Source organism: Tenrec ecaudatus, chromosome 1 (genome assembly GCF_050624435.1).
Source record: "Tenrec ecaudatus isolate mTenEca1 chromosome 1, mTenEca1.hap1, whole genome shotgun sequence".
Lineage (NCBI taxonomy): Eukaryota > Metazoa > Chordata > Mammalia > Afrosoricida > Tenrecidae > Tenrec > Tenrec ecaudatus.
In genome coordinates, this window is record NC_134530.1 from 252,443,981 (window position 1) to 252,469,134 (window position 25,154).

General features: G+C 39.2%; 1 protein-coding gene across 1 annotated transcript in view; it reads left to right on the forward strand.

Moving 5' to 3' along the window:
• Positions 1 to 25,154, forward strand: part of CATSPERE (catsper channel auxiliary subunit epsilon) — a 134,807-nt gene that overhangs the window by 87,245 nt on the left and 22,408 nt on the right. Inside the window, exons 12-13 of the mRNA XM_075542684.1 lie at positions 9,183 to 9,282; positions 18,585 to 18,671. Coding sequence (XP_075398799.1) covers positions 9,183 to 9,282; positions 18,585 to 18,671 — 187 coding nt within the window. The remainder of the gene's footprint in view (positions 1 to 9,182; positions 9,283 to 18,584; positions 18,672 to 25,154) is intronic.

The window sequence follows — 25,154 nt, forward strand, 5'->3', positions numbered from 1 at the left end:
ATTAAGATTACTCCCACAATATCCTCCCATAATACTGCTGCCTTAAAGTCACCTCTTACAAGCATATGGCTGATTCCTATATGGCCGCAGCTTTATCTATAAGAACTTACATGTTCCTATTGCTTTCCCTGCTCAGGGGACTGTCACTCCCCTTACCTGCCCCAGAAATGGTGCTAGGTTACTCCTCCAATGAATTCAGGGACCTGCAGAGTTAGGGGACAGCCCACTTTGTTACATGTATGGTTACCTATAATTAGGGGGCCTTGCATAACCCAAAACAATATGTTGATGTAACTCTCTGTCCTGGACCTGGGCCCTGATATCAGGGAGGAGGTGAGAACCCCAAAACTTTTGTCTGTCTCTTAATTTCTTTCCTTCAATTATACAACTGCCCCACAGGACCCATCTGGATGTGGGCCGGATCCCACAAGTCACCATTGAAATATTTCACCAATTTGTTGCAGGAACAGAAACACTCATTCATCCAAACCAAGAAAATTGGAAGCCAGCTACCTGGCTAACTGAGTAAAAAAAGATCTATATCTGTGCCCATTCTGAAGAAAGGTAACCTAACAGAATGTGCAAATTCTTGAGCCATATTATTATTGCATGCAAATAAAATTGTGCTGAAGATAATTCAAAACAGTAGCAGGAGTACATTGACAGGGAGCTTCTAGAAATCACACCAAATTCAGCAGAGAAGATAGAAAGCGGGATATCATTGTTAATGTCAGATGGATGGTGGTGGAAAGCAGAGAATACCAGAAAGATGTTTACTGTGTTTTATTGACAGTGCCAAGGCATTCAACTGTGTAGATCATAACAAACTATGGGTAGTGAGAAGAACAGAACACTTCATTATGATCATGCAAAACCTGTACGTGGATCAAGAGGCAGTTGTGCGAACAGAACAAGGAAATGCTGCATGGTTTAAAATCAGGAAAATTATGTATCAGGGTTGCATCTTTGCATCTAACTTATGCCGAGCAGATAATCAGAGAAATTACATGAAGAAGAATTTTGTGTCAGGATGGGAGGAAGGCTTATTAGCAACCCACAATATGCAGATGACACAGCCTTGCTTGCTGTAAGTCAGGAGAACTTGAAGCATTTGCTGATGAAGATCAAGGATAACAGCCTTCTGTATGGATTACAACTCAAAGTCAACAAGACCAAAATCCGGGAGGGGAAAAAAAGAGGACTTGATGCAAAGGGCTTAAGTGGAGAGCAAATACTTTGAAAATGATGAAGGCAATGAATGTACAGATGTGCTTTACACAATTGATGTATGTATATGTATGGATTGTGATAAGAATTGTATGAGTACCTAATAAATTGTTTTTAAAAAAACAAGACCAAAATCCTCACAATGGGGCCAATAAGTAACAATATGATAAATGGAGAAAAAGTTGAAGTTGTTAAATACTTTATCTGCTTAGATCCGCAATCAATGCTCATGGAAGCATCTGACAAGAGATCCAAAGATGCAATGTATTGGGTAAATCTGCTGCACAAGACTCTAAAAGTTGGATGTTGAATAAGGAAGACCAAAGAAGAATTGATACACTTGAACAGTGGTGCTGGTGAGGAAGACTAACATGATCGTGGACTGTTCAAAAAGATGAACTGATGTGTCTTGGAAGAAGTATGGCCACAGTGCTCCTTATCGGTTAGGATGCAAAGACTTTGTCTCACATACTCTAGACATGCTGTCAGGCGAGACCATTTCCTGGAGAAGGCCAGCATGCTTGGTAAAGTGGAATGGCACCGATAGAGAGGAAGGCCCTCAAGGAATTGGATTGAGCCAGTGGCTGCAACAACGGGCTCAAGCACATGAACAATTGTAAGGAAGGTGCAGGCCCGGGCAGTGCTTTGTTCTGTTGTACATTGGGTCGCTATGGGTTGGAACTGATTCGATGGCAACAAGCAACCACAATAGGCATGTTAAAGCTGGACAACGAATGAGGATGACAGAAGAAGAACTGCTGCATTTGTAATAGGGTACGGGAGATCCATATATCACTCTGCATTGTCAAAAGAACAAACAAAAGTGTCTTGGAAGAAGTACAATGAAAATGCTACTCCTTGGAAGCAAGGAAGACAAGACTTGGTCCTCATGTACTTTGGACGTGTTATCAGGAGAGACAAGTCCCTGAAAAAGGATATCATATTTGGCGGATCACATGGCCAGCTAGGTTTCTGATTTACACCAAATTCCTTGCTTGTGTAGGTATGCCTCCGGAGCAAGGCTGAGGAGAATTCTATCGCTACAAAGACAAAAGTAGATTCACATCAGAAGCAAGCCCTGTCAGTCTGATCAAGCTGAGAACACAAGTCATCGTAACTGCCCCGTTTGTTTTCTCAGCTGCTGTGACAGCCCATCCCAAACTAGAACATGGCACTAGAGAAGCAGCTTCAGGAAAAACAGCGATTACTTTATTACCACACAAGTGGTTCGGAGAGGCATTGTGATTGGTCCCGTCTGAAGGACTTGCAGATCAATACAGAAGTGTCTCTGCACCAATTCCCAGTGAAACTGCCACGGTAGAGAAGCTACAGATTGTGTGGAAGTTAGCAGTCATCAAGTGCTATCGCTAAATTTCCCAGGTATCATTTCTAGTATCGTTTACACTTATGAAAATAAATCATGCCTACATAGGTTATTCTCTTTAAAAGGCCTGGAGATCCACTTCAGAAAGGGCGCAATCTTGAAATCCCTATGCCCTGCACACTTAAGCTTCCCATGAGTTGAAATCAACTTGGCAGCACTGGTTTGGGTTTTGTGATTGTATTGTCACATGCTCTCAATGAAGGGGATCATGCAATTTATTCTTACTGCCACTAGATGACACTGTAGTTTAGTAATCCCGTGGCAGTCAAAAGCTGTCAGTTCTCAAAGTTCACTCAGGCAAGCTACAGCATAAGCTTTGCACTGTGTGGCACTTAATAATTCAGGATACCCAATTAAATAGGCTGTTGCTTCTAAAATTACTAGGATTAGAGCTTGCAAAAGGCTGACCCAGATTTCTGAAACTGAGCTCTCCTTAGAGTTTTAGAATTGTCTATGATCCTTCGCCCTCACCAAGAGAAGTCAAGCACCATGAATCCTGAGTAGCTGCAAACCCAAGCCCGTTGCTGTCATCGGGGACGCTTCATGGAGACCCCAGGTGCATCAGAGTAAATCTGTGCTCCCCCGAGTTTTAATGACTATGATCATATATTTTGTGAAAGGTTGGTGAGTTCCCACCCAAAGAAACCCCAGAAGAAAGGCCTGGGGAGTTACTTCCAAATGGTCACAGCCTTGAACTCTGCAGCACATGGAGTCACCGTGGGGTGGAATTGCCTTGACAGTTTGAGTTCTTTTGAATTCTGGGAGTAGATTGCCAAGCCTTCCCCTAGCACAGCCAACAACCGCAAACTGTTGGCACCACCAGGGGCCTTCAAGTTCAACAATCCCAGTCATGCCGATTTGGGAGCTCACCTTTAGAATGATGTTTGAAAATCTCTTTATGGTTTCTAAAATCTGTTGAAGCCGGGAAGTAAATAGCTTCTCATACACCACTCTCTGACCCTGAAAACCTTTCTGCCTCATTTTTGAGAATAGGGCACAGACTGCTTTTCATAAGCAGCAAGTTGTGTGTCACACCTGGCCAGACAGAAACAATGGCTGTGAGGTCAGGCGGAGATCTGGGCAGCAATGATATCAAGAAGGACCCCTGGTGGTGCAGTGGTTAAGGTGCCTGGCTGTGAAACCAAAAGTCAGCATTGCAAACCCACCAGCTGCTCCTCAGGACAAAGACATGGCAGTCTGCTTCCATAAAGACTCACAACCTTGGTCATCCCGTGGGGCAGTTCTACACTGTCTACTTATAGGGTTACTCAACACAGAAGGAACTTGGTAGGTTGGGTGTAAAGGTTGTCAAGGATCTCTCTCTCTCTCTCTCTCTCTCTCTCTCTCTCTCGCTCTCTCTCTCTCTCTCTCTCTTTCTCTCTCTCTCACATAACAAATAAACCTTGAGATGTGAATATCAGAAACTAGAGAAACACTCCAAGAGTCTACAGCCCAGAGAGAGTGCTTGAGGCCAGAGTGCTGAATATAATTTTTATCTAAGAGCGTCAATTCTATTCAGAAATATGGAAAATAAGATGGAAATGGAAGGCAGGTGACCTAGTCTTCAGTCCCAAGCTCTCGTATACAAAGCTGTGGCTTTTTCAACAAGTGAATTATCTTTGCCCTCAAGCTCCTCTTTCCAGAGTGTAATGACAGAGAAATAATCTCAACAACTTGAAGTCACATCTCTTTTTAAATGTGCTACATTTGAGTAAATAGTCTAAGCTCATGTATCAAGGCTGGCATCTTGTCTGTATTGATTTCCAGCTGGTGCTTGCTCTTGGTATCAGTCACCACCTGTTCTCTGAGCAGGGACTACGCATGGCTATTGCTCCAGGGAACCCACAGATCTCTGCTTCCCAACCTCCTCAAAGTTCGCAGCTCCTCTGAGACTCAGCCTCTTCTCCTACCTGCCCTTTCCTGGGAGATCTGCGCCCTCTCAAGCTCTCAGCAGAATTGTATAGTGTACTTCTCTGCTACACAATAATCCAACCCCACTGTTGTCTAGTCAATTCCAACCCAGAGCAATCCTACATGTTACAGAGTAGAAGTGCTTCTTAGGAGTTTCTTAGTGTCAGCCTTTATGAAGGCGGATCACCAGCCCTTTCTTCCACAGCATGGTCGGGTGGGCTCAATCTGCAACCCTTTAGGTTAGTAGTCAAGCCTAAACAGTTTGCACCACCCAGACACCTGGGCACATAATGTTGTGGAGGTGGTTGTTGAGTTGACTCATAGTGGCCCCAAGGTACAAAGAACTGTCTATAGTGTCTTCTACGCTGTAACCTTTGTGGAAGCAGATTGCCAGTGTTTCTCCTGAGGAGTCACTGGATGGGGTTGAACTGCAAACCTTTTGATTAGCAGCCAAGCACTTAACCATTACACCACCAGGTGTCCCTTGTTTCATAAAACTTCAAAACAAAACAAAAACAGACCCATTGCCCTCAAGTTGTTTCAGACTCATAGCAACCGTATAAAGACTTCCAGAGCTGTAAATCTTGGACCTGATAGCCTCATCTTTCTCCTATGGATAGGCTAATGGGTTTGAACTGTCAGCCCTTTAATTAGTAATCCAATATAAAACCCACAGAGTTCCTTTGATACACAATAAACCTAAAAATCAAACCCACTGCTATCGAGGGGATTCCAATTTATCTGAACCCTATAAAGCAGGAATAGAGGACAGCAACTGTATAAGATCTGGTATTGATGCCATGGGCTGCTATTGGTATCATCACTACCAGCTAACATCACACACCTCACCAAAGAAAACCATTTTGCAGTAGAGGATAGCTAACTGAATGTTTGACCAAATATAAAAGGCTAATTTTAAGCTAATAATTTTGTTTGTTTGTCTTGTGAATGAACTTTTAAATATAAAAATGGTCCCTGGCATTAAAAAAGGGGGGGGATTCCTCACAGCTGCTATATAAGGTTTCCTTAGGAAGCAGAGAAAGTGTTCTTTCTCCTTTGTTGTTGTTAGGTGTCACCTAGTCGGCCCCACTCATAGTGACTCTGTGCACAATAGAATGAAACCCTGCCTGGTCCTGCTCCAGCCTCACGTTGGTTCTTTTGTTTGAAGCCCATGTCCTGTGACGGCATCCACTAAATGTTGATTGAGTCCTGTTAGCAAGAAAATCCTTTGTCCCGTGTCCTTTTCTGAAACTGGCTTACATTTCTGTTGATGTCCTGCTGCAACAGCATTTGGATTGTCTTCAGAAAAAAATTTGCTTGAATGCATTACTAGTGATACCATTAATTTCTTCATTCTATTTTGTCACCTTTTGGGGAATGGGCACAAATATGGATCTCTTCCAGTCCATTTGCCAGTTAACAGTCCTCCAACTTTCTTGGCACAGACAAGTGTGCATGTACCGTCGTGCTGCATCAGTTTGTTGACACGGTTCCATTGGTATTCTGTCAGTCTTTATACCTTGGTTTTTCGCTATTGCCATCTGTGCGACTTGGACTTCTTCCTTCAATGTGATAGGTTCTTGATCATATGCTACCTCTCGGCATAGATGAATTTTTGTTTTGTTTTGTTTTAAACGTTTTATTAGGGGCTCATACAACTCTTATCACAGTCTATACATATACATACATCAATTGTATAAAGCACATCCATACATTCCCCGCCCCAATCATTCTCAAAGCATTTGCTCTCCACTTAAGCCCTTTGCAACAGGTCCTCTTTTTTTGTTCCCTTCCCTCCCCACTCCCCCCTCCCTCATGTGCCCTTTGTAATTTATACATCGTTATTTTGTCATATCTTGCTCTATCCGGAGTCTCCCTTCCCCCCCTTCTCTGCCGTCCCTCTCCCAGGGAGGAGGTCACATGTGGATCCCTGTAATCAGTTCCCCCTTTCCAACCCACTCACCCTCCACTCTCCCAGCATCGCCCCTCACACCCTTGGTCCTGAAGGTATCATCCACCCTGGATTCCCTGTGCCTCCAGCCCTCATATGTACCAGTGTACAACCTCTGCCCTATCCAGCCCTGCAAGGTAGAATTCGGATCATGGTAGTTGCGGGGTGGAAGCATCCAGGATCTGGGAGAAAGCTGTGCTCTTCGTCGGTACTACCTTGCACCCTGACTGACCCATCTCCTCTCCTAAACCCCTCTATGAGGGGATCTCCAGTGGCCGACACTTGGGCCTTGGGTCTCCACTCTGCACTTTCCCCCTTCATTCAATATGGTATATGTGTGTATATACACACACACACACACACACACACACACACATAATCTTTTTTTTTTTTTTTGCATGATGCCTTCCTTATACCTGGTCCCTTTGGCACCTCGTGATCGCACTGGCTGGTGTGCTTCTTCCATGTGGGCTTTTTTGCTTCTGAGCTAGATGGCCGCTTGTTTATGTTCAAGCCTTTAAGACCCCAGACACTATCTCTTTTGATAACCGGGCACCATCAGCTTTTCGGCATAGATGAATTTTGACCAATTGTTTTGTGTATAGTGGCACCTTCTTTTGATGCTTTCTACGTAGTCCAACATTTCGCCCATAGAACCCTTCATTCTTACAACTTGGCTGGATTTTTCTTTTTTTTATTCTCCATCAACTTGAGAAATGCTGAGGGTGTTCTTCACTTTGGATTTTTCAGCCTCAGTTATGTACGCATATCATTATAATACTTTATTTTGTGTTTTCGAATTGTCCTTTGAGATACTTTGTTCATCTTTTTCACTTTATTATATCTTCCACTTGAGGTTGCTAGTCTACATTCCAGAGACAATCCAGAGTCTCTTCTTGAATGCTTTTTGGCCTTTCTTTCTCTGTTGTCTTTTTTTTTTTTTTAACAATTTATTGGGGCTGATACAATTCTTTTCACAGTTCATACATATACATACATCAATTGTATGAAGCACATCTGTACAGTCTTTGCCCTAATCATTTTTTTTCTCTTTTCTTCTTTGTCTTTTTTTTTTAACTGTCCTAATTTATTTGCCTTTTGGTATATCTTTAAAAAAGCTTTTCATTTTTAATACTTTTATTGGGGGCTCTTACATCTCTTATAATAATCCATACATTCCTCCAATTTGTCAAGTATATTTGCACTTATGCTGCCATCACCATTTTCAAAGCATTCTCTTCCTACTTGAGCCCCTGATATCAGCTCCCCTCTTCTTCCCCTCCCTCCCCAACCTGCACTCCCTCATGAACCCTTGATAAGGTATAGATTATTTTTTCCATATCTTACAGCATCCTTCATCACCCCTCGCCCACCTTCCTGTTATTCATCCCCCTAGGAGGGGGTTCTAAGTTGATCCTTGTTTTTAAAGACTTGTTAGCTTCTTTGAGTGATATCTATTCTTGAGATGTTCCTTAAGTTGGCGAAGGGTAAATCCAGGTCACAATTTGGCTCTGGTGAATTGTTTTCGTTTTTTTCAGTTTTAACTTGCACTTCCATATGCGCAATTCATAGCACCTTCAGTGCCTGGTCTTGTTCTGACTGATAGCGAGTTTCTCAAGCATTTCTTTGATTCCTGTGTACTCCATCTAGTGAGGTCCATGTGTATACTCAGTTTGTTAACATTATTGAAAAGATATTTTCAAGGAATAAGTTGTTGGTTTTGCAAAATTCTATCTTGGGATCTCCTGCTTTCTATCACGAAGGCCATCTTATCCAACCTCTTTGTTTCCAAATTTTGCAGTTCAATCATTAAGATTAATCAATTCATCTTGATAAATTTTGGACTGGAGAAATTGATAAAAATGAATCTTCAATTTCTTCATCCTTGGCTGTAGTGATTGGTGAGTAGATGTGAAAAATAGATATATGAACACGTCTTCCTTGTAGGCCTCTGAATAATATACTATCCCTGGTACCATTGAATTTCAGAATATGTCTTGAAATTTCATTTTGAAAATGAAATTGATGGAGTTCCTCATGACTTCTCACTGCCACCATAATAGGCCATAAATTTTTCCGATTCAAAATGGCCAAGATTAGTCCATATCTTGCATTAATGATTAGGATAGTTATTTTCAAGCGTCCCATTGCATGTTTGACAGCTTCCAGTTTACTTAGATTCATACTCTATTCCAAACTCTGACTATTATGGATCTTTGCAGCTGTTTCTTCTCATTTTAAGTCATGCCACATTAATAAATAAAGATCCTAAAAGCTTTAGTCCACCCACACCATTAGCATCAACTCTGCATTGAAGAAGCAACTCTCCCAGGCGTATTGAATGTGCCTTCCAACCTGACGGGCTTTGGGAGCTATATTAGACCAGATGTTCCTCTGGCAGTCATCAGATTTCCACTGGGCTCACTTTTGTTAGAAGTGAATCGCCAGGTCTCTTTCTTTTCCTTGTCTGTCTTAGAATGGAAGCTCTGATGAAACCTCTTCTGCATGGGTGACCCAGCTGGTATTTGAAATACCGGTGTGCTCAATTGCAGGATCACAGCCACTTTCGTGCCACCGTAAGACAACAGACTGATGGAGTAGTGGTGGATATAGAAGACGGGATTGAACTTAAGCACTTCTGATTTAAAAACTAGAGTTCTTAAACTTGTATCATACACTCAGCAATGACTTATGTGTTTGCTACTACAGATTTGACCAAAGTGGATTTATCGAAGATGTTAATGTAAATTTTATAGTGTGGGAGATACATGGAAGAAATGATTATGCCTATAATACGACTATGAAGAAGGTATGACATATTTAACATTTTTAAATGGGTGATCAGACATGACTTTCTACTTTAAATCTGTATGTGCATTACTTATGGAAAATAAAAACAAGCAGTCGTGGGTAGGGAAAAAATGCATCTCTTATATATTTTATTCTAAATTTCACATATGTAAAAAGAAACCAGTAGGAAAAAAATCAGAAAAATAAGACAATGTTTATAACATGATGATGCTATTATGGATGTTTTCTCTTTTTCCAAGCTGTATTTAATGTTGTTTGATTACTTACAGGGCTGTCTTTGGGTGGAGGACATTTATCACAATTTCTAAATCAGACACAAGACTTCCTCTCACTTGACTTCTTTGCATCATTTGACTGTGTGGACCATTACACTTTCTTCCCTTGACTTCAAGGTCACCATATTCTCCTGCTTTTCCTCCATCCTCCCTGAATGGCCGACTTCAGCCTTCTTGATGGATTTCCCCTTACTCTATCTGTTCTGTTTGCAAGACATAGTTGAAAGGCCTTGCCACCCTCACACCACTTTTGTATCCTCTATGTAGGACTAGCTGCCCTATAGGCACTCCCTTTTGGAATCTTTCTACAGTTACCAGCTTTGACTCCCAATATCCCTCAGAGATTTCATCCTCAAACCAAGACAGGAATATTCATTCCAGAGTAAATTTCTCATTTGTCTTAGACCTTAATTCTCCAAGAAGTACAATTCTTTATACCAGGAGAAAATAGTGTTACATATTTAAGATAGTAAAAGAAAAATCTGACTTATAAAAAGTACAGACAAATTTTTATTAGTAAAAGTACAAGTAGGGGGAGCGGGGAGGGAGGGGGGAAAAAAAGAGGACCTGAAGCAAAGGGCTTAAGTGGAGAGCAAATGCTTTGAAAATGATTAGGGAAAAGAATGTACAGATGTGCTTTATACAATTGATGTATGTAGATGTATGGACTGTGATAAGAGTTGTATGAGCCTCTAATAAAATGTAAAAAAAAAAGTACAAGTAAAGAGCAAAGGGAATAGTGTTCCCAAAGAATTTCTTAAATAATAAACTTCAGACAACTAAAATGACTACAGAGTTATCAACATAAGAACTAGAGGGAACTATTAAATTGTTGCTTGTAGGACTGAAACAGGATGGGGATTAGAGGATCAAGAGTATAGTATATGTGAATATAGTATATAATGAAGGATTCCCTGACAATGTAGATATCACACAATTATAAACTATTATGGAGTGATGTGAATATCAAAAGTAAAATAATAATGATAATTTAACTCTTTTCAACAATCATGATAGTCTTCTCAGTGGTAGTATTTGTATGGTTATTCTGAAGCTGTCAGGTACATAATGTGATATAAATTAGATATTCTAATACTCTCATGCCTCACTAAATATTTTGGTATCAAAGGAAGAAAAATCATGCATAAGATAGAATAAGTGAAATAAAAAATCCAGAATTTTAATTGGGCTCGAAATGAACTGAGTAGTCGCTTCCTGTCCAGAGTAAAGAAGAATTTTTAAAAATTAAAACTTAAGGAAACAATTCTCTCAAAGGATTAATGGACCACACAAACCAGTCTCCTGTAGTCTGAAACCAAAAACTAGATGGTGCCTGGTCACTTCTACTAACCACTCATGGGGACCAAAATAAAACATCCAAGAGTGGGAGAAAAATGTAGAAAAAAACTGAAATTTATCTAAATATCCAAACTGACTGCTCTGATAGAGACTGCTGGAACACCGAAAGATGGTCCCTAGATAGTCCTCAAATGGAGAAATGAACCCACTCCCAGAGGTCGCCTTGCAGGCAAGCAAAAGACAGATATCTATAGTAAACAATAACACCTATGAGGAGCATACCTCAAAACAACCAACCATACAAGATCAAAAAGAACGTTCAGAAGATAGGAAGGAGCTGGATGAAAGGACTGGGGAAATCCAGAAAGGACGCGAGAAGAGTGCTGTTACATTGAGTAGATTCTAAGTAATGTCTATAAATAGAATGTACCATATATACCCATGTATAAGCCGAGTTTTTCAGCACAAAAAAAAAATGTGCTGAAAAACAGGTTCGGCTTATACACAGGTCAGTGGTACCCCAGCGAGGTGTAACATCTCGCTAGGACACCCCCCCCCCCAAGGTAACAAGACATGTGCCTGTTATCTTGCGGGTGATTGCAGTTTCTCCGCTGTTTATTCAAAGCCCCGCTGACACTGCAGGGCTTTGAATGTTTGTTTACTCACATCTAATCAATCAGAGCCGTCCTATGACGTGGACGGCTATAATTCACAGAAGCTCTGGTCTCTGTGTTAATTCACATGCTGCATCCCCTGCCTGTACAGACTCTCCTCCTCCTCCCTGCTAACATGTTGCAGGGGGGTGGTGGGTGGGGGGATATTACCATGAAAGTTCTTTTTCAAAGTCTTGTCTTTTTATCCTATTAGAAATGGATACTCTTGAACCAAAACAAAAACGCCAGTCATATGAGTCTTGTTTCAAAATGAAGGTGGTGTCAAGAGCAGAAGAGAGCAATAACAGTATTGCAAGTAGGGAATTTTGTGTTGACGAAAAGCAAGTGAGGGAGTGGTAGAAAATGAAGGCTGACTTGGAACAGATTCCAAAAACTAAAAAAGCTTGTCGTGGTTTAACGTCTTTTTATGGGGCTCTAGAGAGTGAATTGCATAAATGGGTTATGGAGTGTCGTCAAAAGCGTTACCGCGCAACACGCATGGGAATCCGCATACGTGCTCTACAAATGGCTAAGGATGACAAATATAAAACACCAGGCATTGAAAAAGTTGCTGCGTCAGCAGGATGGTGTACCCGCTTCATGTGTTTGAGACAAAGAACAAAGATTTCCCAGAAATTGCCACAAGACCTTAAAGACAAAATTATGTCATTCCAGTCATTTATTATAAAACAAAGAAGGATTTATAATTATGACCTGGCAGATATTGAGAATCTGGATGAAACTGCCATGACTTTTGATCTTCCAAGAAACAGAACTGTGGCAAGTTTAGAAGAAAAAAAACCATTTTTCTCAAAACCACAGGAAATGAAAAAAAAACACTTTACAGTTGTTCTATCCGGTTTGGCTAATGGAACTAAGCTGCGTCCTGTCATTATTTTTAAAAGAAAAACTTTGTCTAAAAAGATCAATTTCCCACCAAGAATTACTGTGCGTGCACATGTTGAAGGCTGGATGGATGAAGACGGAACAAAAAAATGGCTGGAAGAAATTTGGAACCGACAACCAGGAGCAGCCTTAAAGAAAAAGCCACCGTTACTTGTTTGGGATATGTTCAGAGCCCACCTATCGGATGACATTTTAAAAATTGGCAAAATCTAGTAAAGTTACTTTAGCTGTTATTCCAGGTGGGCTTACATCTGTACTGCAGCCTCTGGGTGTATCTTTGAATAAGCCTTTTAAAGACCGTGTGCAAAGGATGTGGCATGAATGGATGTCATCTGGTCAAGCCCGACTAACAAAAGCAGGAAATCTCATGAAGCCTGACATAGAGTTAATAGCAAAGTGGGTTCAAGATGCATGGGAAGACATTCCAGAAGACATGGTGCGACGTGCCTTCCAGAAATGTAGTATTAGTAATGCTATGGATGGCAGTGAAGACTGCGCTTTGTATGAAAATGACAGCAGTGATGGTGATGACGGCGATCTCAGTGAGGACAGTGTCTATGATGACCTCACACCAGCTGAAGCTCTGCATTGGGATACGGATGATGATGAGGAATCAGTTTTGAAGGATTTTAACTCTTTACATTTTAACTTGGTTGCTGATTGTGCTCAGGGAAGAGTACTCTTAAAGTATCAGTGTTGATTCTTTATTGTTTTTGTTGAACCTATTTTCCACTTACTGTGCTGGTTTACTAATGTTAAATGACTTGCTGTCCTTTTATTTATGTTTTTTATTTAAAATAAATAGTTAAATACATTACCCCACTGATGTCTCAAATTTTAGTAATTTTATTTTCATTTGTTTTGATTATTGAAACTCACCAAGAGCTTCTGCATTTTCTGCCCTAGGCTTGATCAGTTTTTCTGGTTTTCCAGGTAATAATTAGGTACCTCGGCTTATACTCAGGTCGGTTACATTTAAGTATATACAGTCAATAGATTATTAAATATGAAATTCATTTTCTCTGTAAACTCTCACCCAGGCCACAATAAAATGTTGTTTTATTTTGTTTTTTAATATTGTATTCAGGTTATTAAAAATTCTAGAAACAATGACAAATCAATAGCAATAAATACTGTTACAATGTTGTCTTGAAATACCATTTCCTATCCAAAGTAACCAAAACCCCCCCAAACAGTAACTCAGTGCCATTGAATCAACTCGGACTCACAATGACCTAGAGAACAGAGTAGAGCTGCCCTTGTAGGTTTCTGAGGTTACAAATCTTTAAGAGAGCAGATGATTCCTTTTTCTGCTGCAGAGCAGCTAGTGGGTGTGAACTGCTCACCTCATAGTTAGCAGCCCAACATAGAATCCACTAAGCCATTAGGAGTCCTATTAAAAAGTAACTTCTCATTGTTATCAAGTAAATGATGACTCTTGGTGATCCGATTTGAGTTTCGGAGACTGTAACTATTTATGGGAGTAGAAAGCCCAGTCTTTCTCCTACAAAGCTCTGGTGGTCTTCAATAAATGACTGGTTACAAGTCTAGCAATAGCCCTGTACAAAATGAGCCCGGATAATGTGCTTGAAAAAATATTCCATAGCAATATGTCTTCAGACTGTGCGGGTCACACCAAAGAGAACTGAAAGGCAAACTCAGTAGGTTCTACCTTCTAAAGAGAGGCAATTTTGAGCTTCATTAAGAATAATTTTTACAATCAGTGGAAAACTATTAAATCTCTGAATTCATAACTTCTTAAAAATCATATTTGGACAATAATAAGAAAACAATGTATTACTTTGAAAAATTCACACATAAAGGTAAAGAAACAAATATGTATGTAAACCTTTTTTTAAAGTGAATTTAGAGACCATCTCAAGAACAGAGTTGATGTAATTTCACTGATCAAACATGTAGCATTAAAAGCACCAGACCTGATGAAACCAAAGGTCATTAAAGGTCAACAGAGACTGAAAAGAGCAGTCTCTTTGGTCAGAAGAGACTGAAACTGGCTCTAGAACGTAGAGAAACTAAAAGGACTGCAATAAGTAATGAAGTGAAAGAGTTGATTAGGACATTCTTATGGGTAGATGAAGAACCCTAAAATAATGAAACAGACAAAGGCATGGAGTTAAAAACAAACAGGGAGGAACATGCTTAACATTTCTCAAGCCGAAAGAACTGAAGAAAACATTCAATATTAAAAACATTCAATATTGAAAAATCTATAGGGGGAAAAATGAAATGGAACACCTAAGAATAGACATTCTAGGCATTAGTGAGGTGAAATTGGTTGGTATTAGCCATTTTGAATCAGAAAATTAGATGAAACCATTAGAATCTCATTGTGTTCATCTTCAAAAAGGACATTTCAAGATTTATCATGCACTACAATGCGGTCTGTGAAAGAATTATACCTATCCTCATTCAAGGAAATCCAATCAATACAAGCATTATTCAAATCTATGCACCAACCACAAAAGCTAATGATGAAGAAATTGAAAACTTCTACCAATATCTTCAGTCTGAAATTAATCAAACATGAAATCAAGATGAGTTCATCATTATTGTCAATTGGAATGCAAAAGTTGGAAACAAAGAGGAAGAAAAAGTAGGTGCAGAGAATAGCCAGAGGTTCAGGCCAGATTCAGAAGAGCACATGCAATAAAGAATATCAGTACTGATGTCAGATGGCAGTTGTGTGAAGAAAACATGGGCAAACTGCATGATTTAAAATCAGGGAAAATGTGTTATATTCTCTCACCATACTTATTCAATCTGGGTAATCAGAGAAATGATCAGAGAAGCTGGATTAGGTGGAGAAAATGGTGCATCAGGATTGGAGGAAAGTTTATTCACAATTCACAGTATGCATTGTTGAACCTCACATGTTCAAAGTGAGGATGACTTGAAGCACTTGTTGATGAAGATCAATGGGTGCAGCTTTCGGTCTGGATTATACAATTCGATGGAAAGAAAATTCACGACTGTATCAGTAGGTAACCTCATGATACACAGAGATCAAATTAAATTTGTACAGAATTTCACCTTGCTTGGATCCATAATCAATGCTCATGGAAGCAGCTGTCAAGAGATCAAATGATGCATTGCATTAGGTATATCTGCTGTACAAGACTTCTTCAAAGTATTGAAAACCAATTATGTTACTTTGAGGACTAAGGTAGACCTGACCCAAGCCATGGTATGTTCAATTGCCTCATATGCATGTGAGCATTGGACATTGAAAAGGAAAGCTTGAAGAAGAATTGATGCATTTTAATTATGATCATTTACTTGATGGCAATGAGAAGCTACTTTTTAATGTCAAAGAATCTTGCAAGTGCCAGAGACTGCCAAAGGAACAAACAGGTCTATCTTGGAAGGGGACAAGCCAGAGTGCCCCTTGGAGACAAGGATGACAAGACTTTGTCTCACATGCTCAGACAAGTTGTCAGGAGAGACCAGTCCCTGGAAAAGGACATCACGCTTGGTGAAGTAGAGGGGCAGTGAAAAGAGAAAAACCTTCAACAAGAAGGATTGACACAGCAGCTGCATTGATGGGCTCAAGCACAAGAACAATTGTGAGGATGGCAGTGTTTAGTCCTGTAGTACATTAGGTTGTTATGGGTGGGGCAAGAGATAATGTGGGGCAAGAGATAGAACGACGCAGGAGTTTTCACAGGAAGTTGAAGGGAATGCACAGTAACTGTACCAAAAAGAATTAGTCAGCACTTAACAATTAAGAGGTAGCATAGCATCCAGTATTTAAGGATGGTATTTAAGGAGGGAGTCCAAGCTGCACAGAATAAATTGGTGAAAAACAAGGCTGCAGGAATTGAAAGAATGCCAACTAAAAAGTTTCCGCAAACACTGGAGGCACTCACTAATTTATGACAAGAAACCTGGCCAGTCAATTGGAAGTGCTCACACCAAAGAAAGGTGATCTAACAGAATGCATACATTATTAAACAATATCAATCCTATCACATGCAAATAAAATGAAGATGATTATTAAGTGGTGCAGCAATACATCAACAAGGACCTGCTAGAAATTCAAGCCAGATTCAACAGAGGATACAGAAAAGGGGATAAAGCTGCTGATGTTAGATTGATCTTGACCATAAGCAGGGAATATCAGAAAGTTATTTACCTGTGTTTTATTAACTATCCAAAGACATTGGACTATTTCCATCTTAACTAACAATGAGAAGAATGGGAATTTCAGAACATTTCATTGTGTTCCTGTGAAACCTGTACTTAGATCAACAGGCAGTTGGTTGTACAGAACAAGGGGAATACTGTATGTTTTAAAATCAGGAAAGGTGGGTTTCAGGGCTGTATCTTTTTACTATATTTATTCAACCTGTATGCTGAGCAAATAATCCAAGAAGCTTGACTATTTGGAGAAGAGTATAGCATCAGGATTGTAGGAAGATTTTTAACAATGTGCGATATGCGGATGACACAATCTTGCTTTCTATAAACAAAGAAGACTTGAAACCTTACTGATGGTAAACTTCAAAGGGACAGAGTATGTCCCCTGATGGAAATAAATTAATAATGAAAAGACACTCAGAAAATCCCTATGTATCTGAATAACACTTAGGTCCAACTGAAATTACCAAAATACATTGAAGTGAATGATAACAAAAAATAGCTGACAGCAAAACTCACTACACGCAGACTAAGTTTTGTTGGGTGCAAGCGAGGGGTTAGGTTGACAGACTTATGTAACCCTGGTGGCAAGGTCAGCAGGTGGAACACACCAGCCACTCCTGGGCGAAAGTTGAAGCTTTCTGCTTGAGTAAAGATTTACATCCTCAGAAACTGACTGATGAAGAAAAATAAAGGTGCATCAATACCCAATATCAGAAAGGTTAATGAGGATCTCACGATGGAGCCTACAAACACCAAAATGAAAATCAAGGTCCACCAACAGCACACTTCCCTCAAGTGGATCCTGACTCACAGCAGTCTTATAGAAAAGGGCAGCTCTGCTTTTGTGGGTTTCAGAGACTGTAACAATTCATGGGAGTAGAAAACAGTCTTTCTCCCGCAGAGTGGGGTGGGTGGTTTCAAACTGCTGACCTTGTGGGTTGAAACTCAATGCATAATGCCTGTGCCACCAGGGATCCTATAATACAAGCCGGGTTAAACAAATGAATACCAACTTATGTGACATGAACAAGGTGCAAGTGCCTTTAAAAGGGAACCAAACTAACAAAGGAAAAAACCCCAAGACCAGATGGCTTTCCTGATGAAGTCTACCAAGCTTTTAAGGAAAAATTTAATTCAACTTTATCGAAAACCCTTTCAGAGAATGAGGGGGATTCTTATGCAAGTAAAAAGCCCCAGTCTTTTTTCCATGGAGCTGCTGGTGGTTTCAAACTGCTGACCTTGCAGTTAGCAGCCCAACAAGTAACCATATGCCACAAGACCTCCAAACACTTAATGCAGAACTTAAAAGAAAAGATACTTGTGAATCAATCTCACTCTTGAACATACACAAATTACATAAACAAAATATGAGCAAATCAAGTCCAGCAATATATTAAAGAATAAATACATCCAGACTGAATTGTGCTTATTGCATGAGTGAATGGTTGGAATATCATTTAAAACTCAATCAAAGGAATTCTCCATAATATCAGAATAAAGGAGAAAATAAGTAAAACTGTTGGAGCAGTTGATGAAAATTTGACACATATTAATGATAAATTTAGAAATGTATAAGAAGTCCATATTCTAGTAAAACACAGATTTTTTAATATAGCAAATATATTTAATGTCAAGAATGAGAAAGCCTTACCTCTGAAATAAGGATGCCTGCTATCACTTCTTTATGACATTGTTCTGGGAAATCTTTATAAGATGAGTGGCAAAACAATAATAAATTAAAATAAATTAGAGGTGTAAGGATTGAGAAGAAGCATAGTTGTCATATTCATAGGTGACATGATTGCCCATATGAACAATTAGAATCCGTAAGTGAATTTAAGAAGTTCTCTCAATATAAAAATCAATTATTCATAAGCCAGCAAAGGTTTAAATAATTAAAAATTAAAGGTATATAATTTTCAATGGCATTAAAAGATAATAAATACTTATGAATACATTGATATGCAAAGTTTTTGCACATTCACGTAAATGCAATCTTTTGACAGAGTGGATGTTTAAATGAAGCACAAACATGGAACTCAATGATTAAGCTTAATAAGCATCTCCCATTATACGAGGCTTGGGGACCTGAGGTAAGAATATTGCCTTGGAACTTATTTATTGATAAGAATTGATTTAGTGCCTTCATACTAACAAAAATGTGAAGGAAATCATCTTGTTTTTACATTTATTTTTATTAAACAGATCTTTTTTTCTACTGGTTCAGTATGGTTTCAATGAAGCTTATCTTAATTTCTGTCTGATCATCTCTTGATCTTATGTTACTAACCATTGTATTTTAATTTCTCTGCTGAAAATGTATGTTTTCATATTATGAAATGTCTAGTAAACAGGTTAATATAATGACGTTGAGTCTTTTTTTTTGAGGTTGAGTCTTTTGAGAGAATGTCTGAAGTTTCATTTCTGTTTAAGTGAAAGGTCATTCTTTAATATCATTTATCAGTCCTATATAGTTTTTATTACTTTCAATATTGGACTTTTTAAAATTGAAATGTGTTTATGTTATTTGGATAATCAAATTCTGTGAATAAAGGGTGATGCATATGGAACTCTGCAAAAAGAATGTTACTTTGTTTTCATATCATATGTTATGTGGATTAAGACAAGAACATAATGAAAATAATAATAATTTATAATCTATCGAGGAGTCACGAGGGTGGGGGAGTGGAGCTGATAAATAAAAAGTAAATGTTTAGAAAACTGTGATGGCAACATATGTACAAATATGTTCGATACAATTGATGCATAGGTTGTTATGAGAGCTGTAAGAGCCCCCAATAAAATTATCTTTTAAAAATGTTTTAAAGAGAGGGCGGAAAAAAATGTTTTAAAGATAAGCACATATGAGTCTCTCTCTCTCTCTCTCTCCTTCTGCCATAGAGTCAATTCTGACTCCTTGTGACCCTATAGGACAGGATACAGCTGCTCCTGTGAATTTTAGACCTGTAACTCTTTACAGGAATAGAGAACCTCATCATTATCCCTATAGATAATATTTATTGTCCTCTCCATTCTCAACTTCAATGCTCTACTCCATTTACACTATCTAGCATCCAGCAGCATGGCTTCAGAACAATCTTTCAACCCCAGCATAAACTTCAATTCATTAACTTTACCAGCCTCATCCCATCCCAGGATCATATTTCCTTCCTAATCTAGTTTAAACTCCATTGTCAATAATTATATTACTCTATTAATATGTACCCTCAATACCCCCTCCCATTTCTTCATATTGTGTGGCTAAATCACAGCCCTGCCTAAACTAAGATGAGGTCTGAAAACTGACTAGTTTAGTGACATGAACATGCAGATAACTGATAACCTAGACAGGAGCAGTTTTGGTGAAGTTATGAGAGAAAAAACCTTACTATCCCGGGTTTTATTAAGTATATAATAAAAAATTGGAGCCGTAAGTACAGATACCTGATTAAGAGCTTTATGGTAAAGAGGGGAGATTGTGTAGTAGCTAGAGAACAATGGACTGAAAGTACCTATTTTTTAAGTCAATTGAGATAAACACCCAAGTACATGCTAATGAGAGTATTCCAACAGAAAGGGAAATTAGTGATACTTTATTTAGCTTCTCAAATTTATCATGTCTAAAATTGAGTTTATAATAAACATTCTTTGAACATGCTTCTCCAACATTCTTCCCCACTTGAGTTAATGGAAACTTCACATTTCCAACTGACTTATGATAAATGCCTTTAGGTATCACCTTATGCACCACATTTGGTCTTCCAGATAGGTAATTTCTTGACTCTTCCTCCAAAGAGCATTCTGAATTTTGTCACTACTCGCAAACCCCATTGCCACCAGTCGGCTTCAAGTCACCATCACCTATCTTCTGGGTTATGGATACAGCAGCCTCTTAATTGATCTCTCTGCTTCAGCCTTATCGCCCTATCCCACCCCAACCCCACCCCCATGAATTAATTCACAACAAAGCAGCCATAGTGATCCTAATAAAACATAATAAGAACATATTACTCCTCTGACCAAAATACTATAGTGGTTCCCATCTAACATGCCAAACACTACAAAATTTGCTGCCTATAGCTCCCTTAGTTCTGCAGGTCTTAGAAATAAACCAGGAAATAATGACTTCCTCAGACACTCTAAAATCTTAACTGTTACCCATGATGTACATATGCCCGTTCCCTATTTTTTTCTATCAATATTATTAATAATTATCTGACATATTACAATATCTACATATCAGTCATATAACTTGGCCCCCTAAACATAAGCTACATCAAGACAGGTTTTTGTTTTAGGGTCTTTCTTTCTTTCTTTCTACTTTGTTTGGTGTGTATCTCCAGTACTCACCTATTGTAGGTGCTCAATAAATATTTGTTGAAGTGGTTATTATAGATTTATTAAATCTGAAATTTTATTATTCCAAATCATTTTCTTCATCCTAGTGCAGCTACAATGAATCACATTTGCATTTTCCTATAGTTGTATTCCTAATTCAAAATCCTAGGAGAGAACTTTGGATTGACAGAATTTATATTATGAGTTGCTCAGCCCTCACCCACAGGTAGATCATAGAACAGGGAGAAAAATAAAATCTGTGCCTGTTAGTTTCTGGCATGAAAGTTAGGGACTTGGAATTACCCTTTCACTCTGATAACAGCCAAAAGAAGAAAGAATCAGGGTATTGTTGGGAATAGTCATGAATACTGCAGACCAAAAAGACATACATGCATGTGGCGGAAGCCAGCCCCCCACAACTAATCATGGGTTTGGTAAGCGCAATTGTATGGTTAAGATAGCTAAATAGTATAGTAAAGTCATAGAGAGATAGGAGAAAGTAAAATGAAAGAGTCAGACAATTTCACAGTAGCATGCTCACCTCATGGACAACCATGATCTCAACAGCCAGGTCCATGCACAGCGCAGGCAGAGAGGGCAGGAGAGAGCCTCTTTATTTCTGGCCAAGGCCCATATATACTTAGGGGGGCATGATTACAGGTAACCACACAAGTCACAGGAAGGGGATGTACAATAGGCATACGTGTGACAGGAAGGGGATGAGTTAGGGGTGTACACATAGTAGGAAGAGGAGGGACTAGGGGTATCCATGTGACAAGAACTCAATATGGCAGACTAACCTTGGCTCAATATGGCAGCCTAATATGGCTAGACTCAATATGGCAGCCTAACCCTGGTCATCCTTGAGTGGGCTTGACCTCCTTGGGCTCTCCTTCAGGGAAACAATCAACTATCCATATCAGAAGCCAGTGTGCCCTACTTAGGGTGGGACAGACTATACAGTCTGATTGCTCTAGATGACTGATAACCCTTAGGGAGACTAAACTCTGACCTACTTTCGTTGACCTCCAAGTGCATAGTCATTTACCATGTGTATCAAGCAGCTAGGTTTGGCATATATTTAGGGGAGACAACTTGGGAGAAATCTTTCTGTATCCCACACAGACATACATAAAGCATACACTATTCTCAGGAAGAGTTAATGCTGGAATCCTATATTGTTTGGAGTCAAAGTGATACATTAGGAATCCATGGATGGCATAAATGGTGAAGTGCTGGACTGCTAGGTAAGAGGTTGCCAGTTCAAGCCCACACGGAGGCACTCCGAAGGCAGTCCTGACAATCTGCTTCTAAAAGGTCGCAGCCTTGAAAAATCCTAGGAAGCAGTTCTACTCTGCATTGAGAAAATCGCTGTGACTCAGAATCAACTCGGCAGCAGTTAACAACTTCGTGTCATATTAACTATGGACCTTGATGACAATGCTATCTCCAAAGGGAAATAAAGAAGAGTTATTTATTGGACAGTACGTGGGATAAGAGCCTGTATCCTCACATTTTATGGTGTCTAAACCACCAGCTGCTCCTCAGGATAAAAATGAGACTTTATACTCTATCAAGAGTTACAGTCTCCAAAACCTACAGGAGCAGTGCTGTCCTGTCTTACAGGGTCACTGTGAGTCAGAATCAAGTCAAGGGCAGTGAGTTTGACTTTTTGGAGACAAGAGAAGGCAGGGATAATCAGAACTGTACCTCACACCTTAATAAAGCGATCTTTAAAATTTTCAGGGAAAAAACTTTGGATGATGATGAGCAATAGAAAGGGTCAGAGAAGCAAAAGTGTGCTTGCCTAATACACCAAATGATGGCGAATAAATGTGGAGTAGATCAGAAATAGAACTCTTGGCAAAATGTTTAGTGAATGGATAGATACAACCCAAGAGACCTATGAATCAGATGTCTTTCGACTTTGGTTAAGAGAAAGAGGTTGTAGCTTGTGGTCAAGTATAAACTTTAACAAAGATTTAAACTAAGGCTCAATGTTTATTCAACAAATTTCAATAGTTTACCACCTACTATGTGTCTGGCTGGGAATAAAGCAGAAAACAGTAAGTTACCTCCTAGAGTTTATCAATATCACCATCTAAACATGATAATGACAGGCACCATCTGTGGTGGCTTGCTTGTTCTTGTGATGCTGGACATTCATCAGAGTGACTAGGTTTCAGCAGAGCTTCCAGACTAAGAAAAGAATGCCAAGAAGGAATAAACTGACTACTTCTGAGAGGACACTCAAAACCATATGAACAGCAATGGAATATTGTCAGAAGTTAAAACCTAATGAACATCAATCAAACATTTTCAGATATAGTGCCAGAAGATGAGGCTCGTATGTCAAAATATGACTGAGGAAGAGCTGCCTTCCCAAACTAGAGTCAAACCCAAAGAGGTGGATGAAGTAGAGCATTAAGGATCTTCATTCACTATGGGACACAATACAAAATCAGAAGAAATAGCTGATATATATTAATAATTGGAATTCTGAATGTAAAACCTATGAATCTGGAAAAATTGGAAGTAGCTTAAAATGAAATAGAAAACATAAAGATAAATATCCTAGGCATTAGTAAGCTAAAAAGGACTGTTTTTGCATATGACAGTCATATAGTTTATTATGCCCAGAATGACAACTGAAAGAGGGATAATATCTCATTCATTGTCAAGAAAAACATTTCAAGATCTTTCTTGAAGTACAATGCTGTCTGTGATAGCATATGTATACAAAGAAATCCAGTCAGTATATATATAGATATATATATGCACCAAGCACTATAGCTAGTAATGGAGAAACTGAAGAATTTTACCAACATCTGCAATCTGAAATAGATAAAACATATAATCATGATTGTGATAGGTCTTCTGTGTGTCAACATATCTCGCATAGGGACATATGGGCGGAATGTAGCCTGCCAAATCAGGTCACAGCATGATTGGAGGGCAACGGATATACATGGCTCCTGGATGCTGGCTCCTTTAGCTCTCTGCTTCACCTTCCTGTTGATAAGTCACATGCACCTGCGAGAGCCCTGGAGATGCTTCCATAACCATTGGATCCACAAGACTTTGCACCCACTGGCCTGTGATCTTATTGCATCATTGCATATAGTATCATTTGTCTCAAGAGGGATTTATGAACTAGTATTAGACTTAAAGACTTGATATGGCCTTGTCTGAGATATTTTCTTGATATGTAATTACGTCTTGATATAAAGCTTTCTCCTACACATAAATGAATGTCACTGAATTTGTTTCTCTAGTCTACTTGACCTAACACAATAATGTATTGATAACAATTGACGATTGGATTGCAAAGGTTGGAAACAAAGAGGAAGAAACGGTAGTTGGAAAATCTGATTTTAATAATAGAAATAAAGCTGGAGTACGTATGATAGAATTTTGCAAGACTAAGGACTTCTTCTTTGCAAATACTTTTTTTCAACACACAAAAGGGAATTATACATGTGGATTTCTCCAAATGGAATCCATAGAAATCAAATTGATTACATCTATGAGAAGAGGTGAAGAGAAGCTCAATATTAACAGCCAAAACAAGGCCAAGTTGTTCATATGTAAGTTCAGGATGAGGAGTCCTGGTGGCACAGTGGATTATGCTTTGGACTTCTAGCCCTATGGCCATGAACCAGCAGACTCCATTTCACCTCTATATTAACTGTGTGCATGCTGATGGTTTCCCTTATCCAAGATGCTTACTAATGTAGGCTAAGTTCTCTGAAGAAGCATATCAGTGACATTGATATATTAAAAAAAGAGAAATTTTAAATCGAGAAAATGGCTCACACACTTGTAGAAACAGAATGTCTACTCTGAGTCCAGCCAGGTACCACAACCCTGGGTCAGATGTTAAACTGGAAGTTTTTCCTTATTTATGTAGCTTTAGGGTAGATGAACCCAAAATTGGCCAGAACACCAGGAACTAGTGGCTGTAGAAGCAAATGAATCCAAGGTTAGCAGGTCAGAGGTGTGACTGGAGAGATGAATAAATCCAGGGTCACCAGATCAGATAGCAGGACATTGATGACTCCTAGGATTGACAGGTAATCTGATAAACTCAAGTCCAATTAAAAGGAGATCCACAATCCAGATAAAGGATCTAAACTCAGCAAAAAACAAATAGGCTTAACAGGAGGGTTCACTTATATAGGAAGTAGACCAAACTCCTTTCAATTGCATCAGGCCTGTGGACTGAGTCCAGGGGTTGC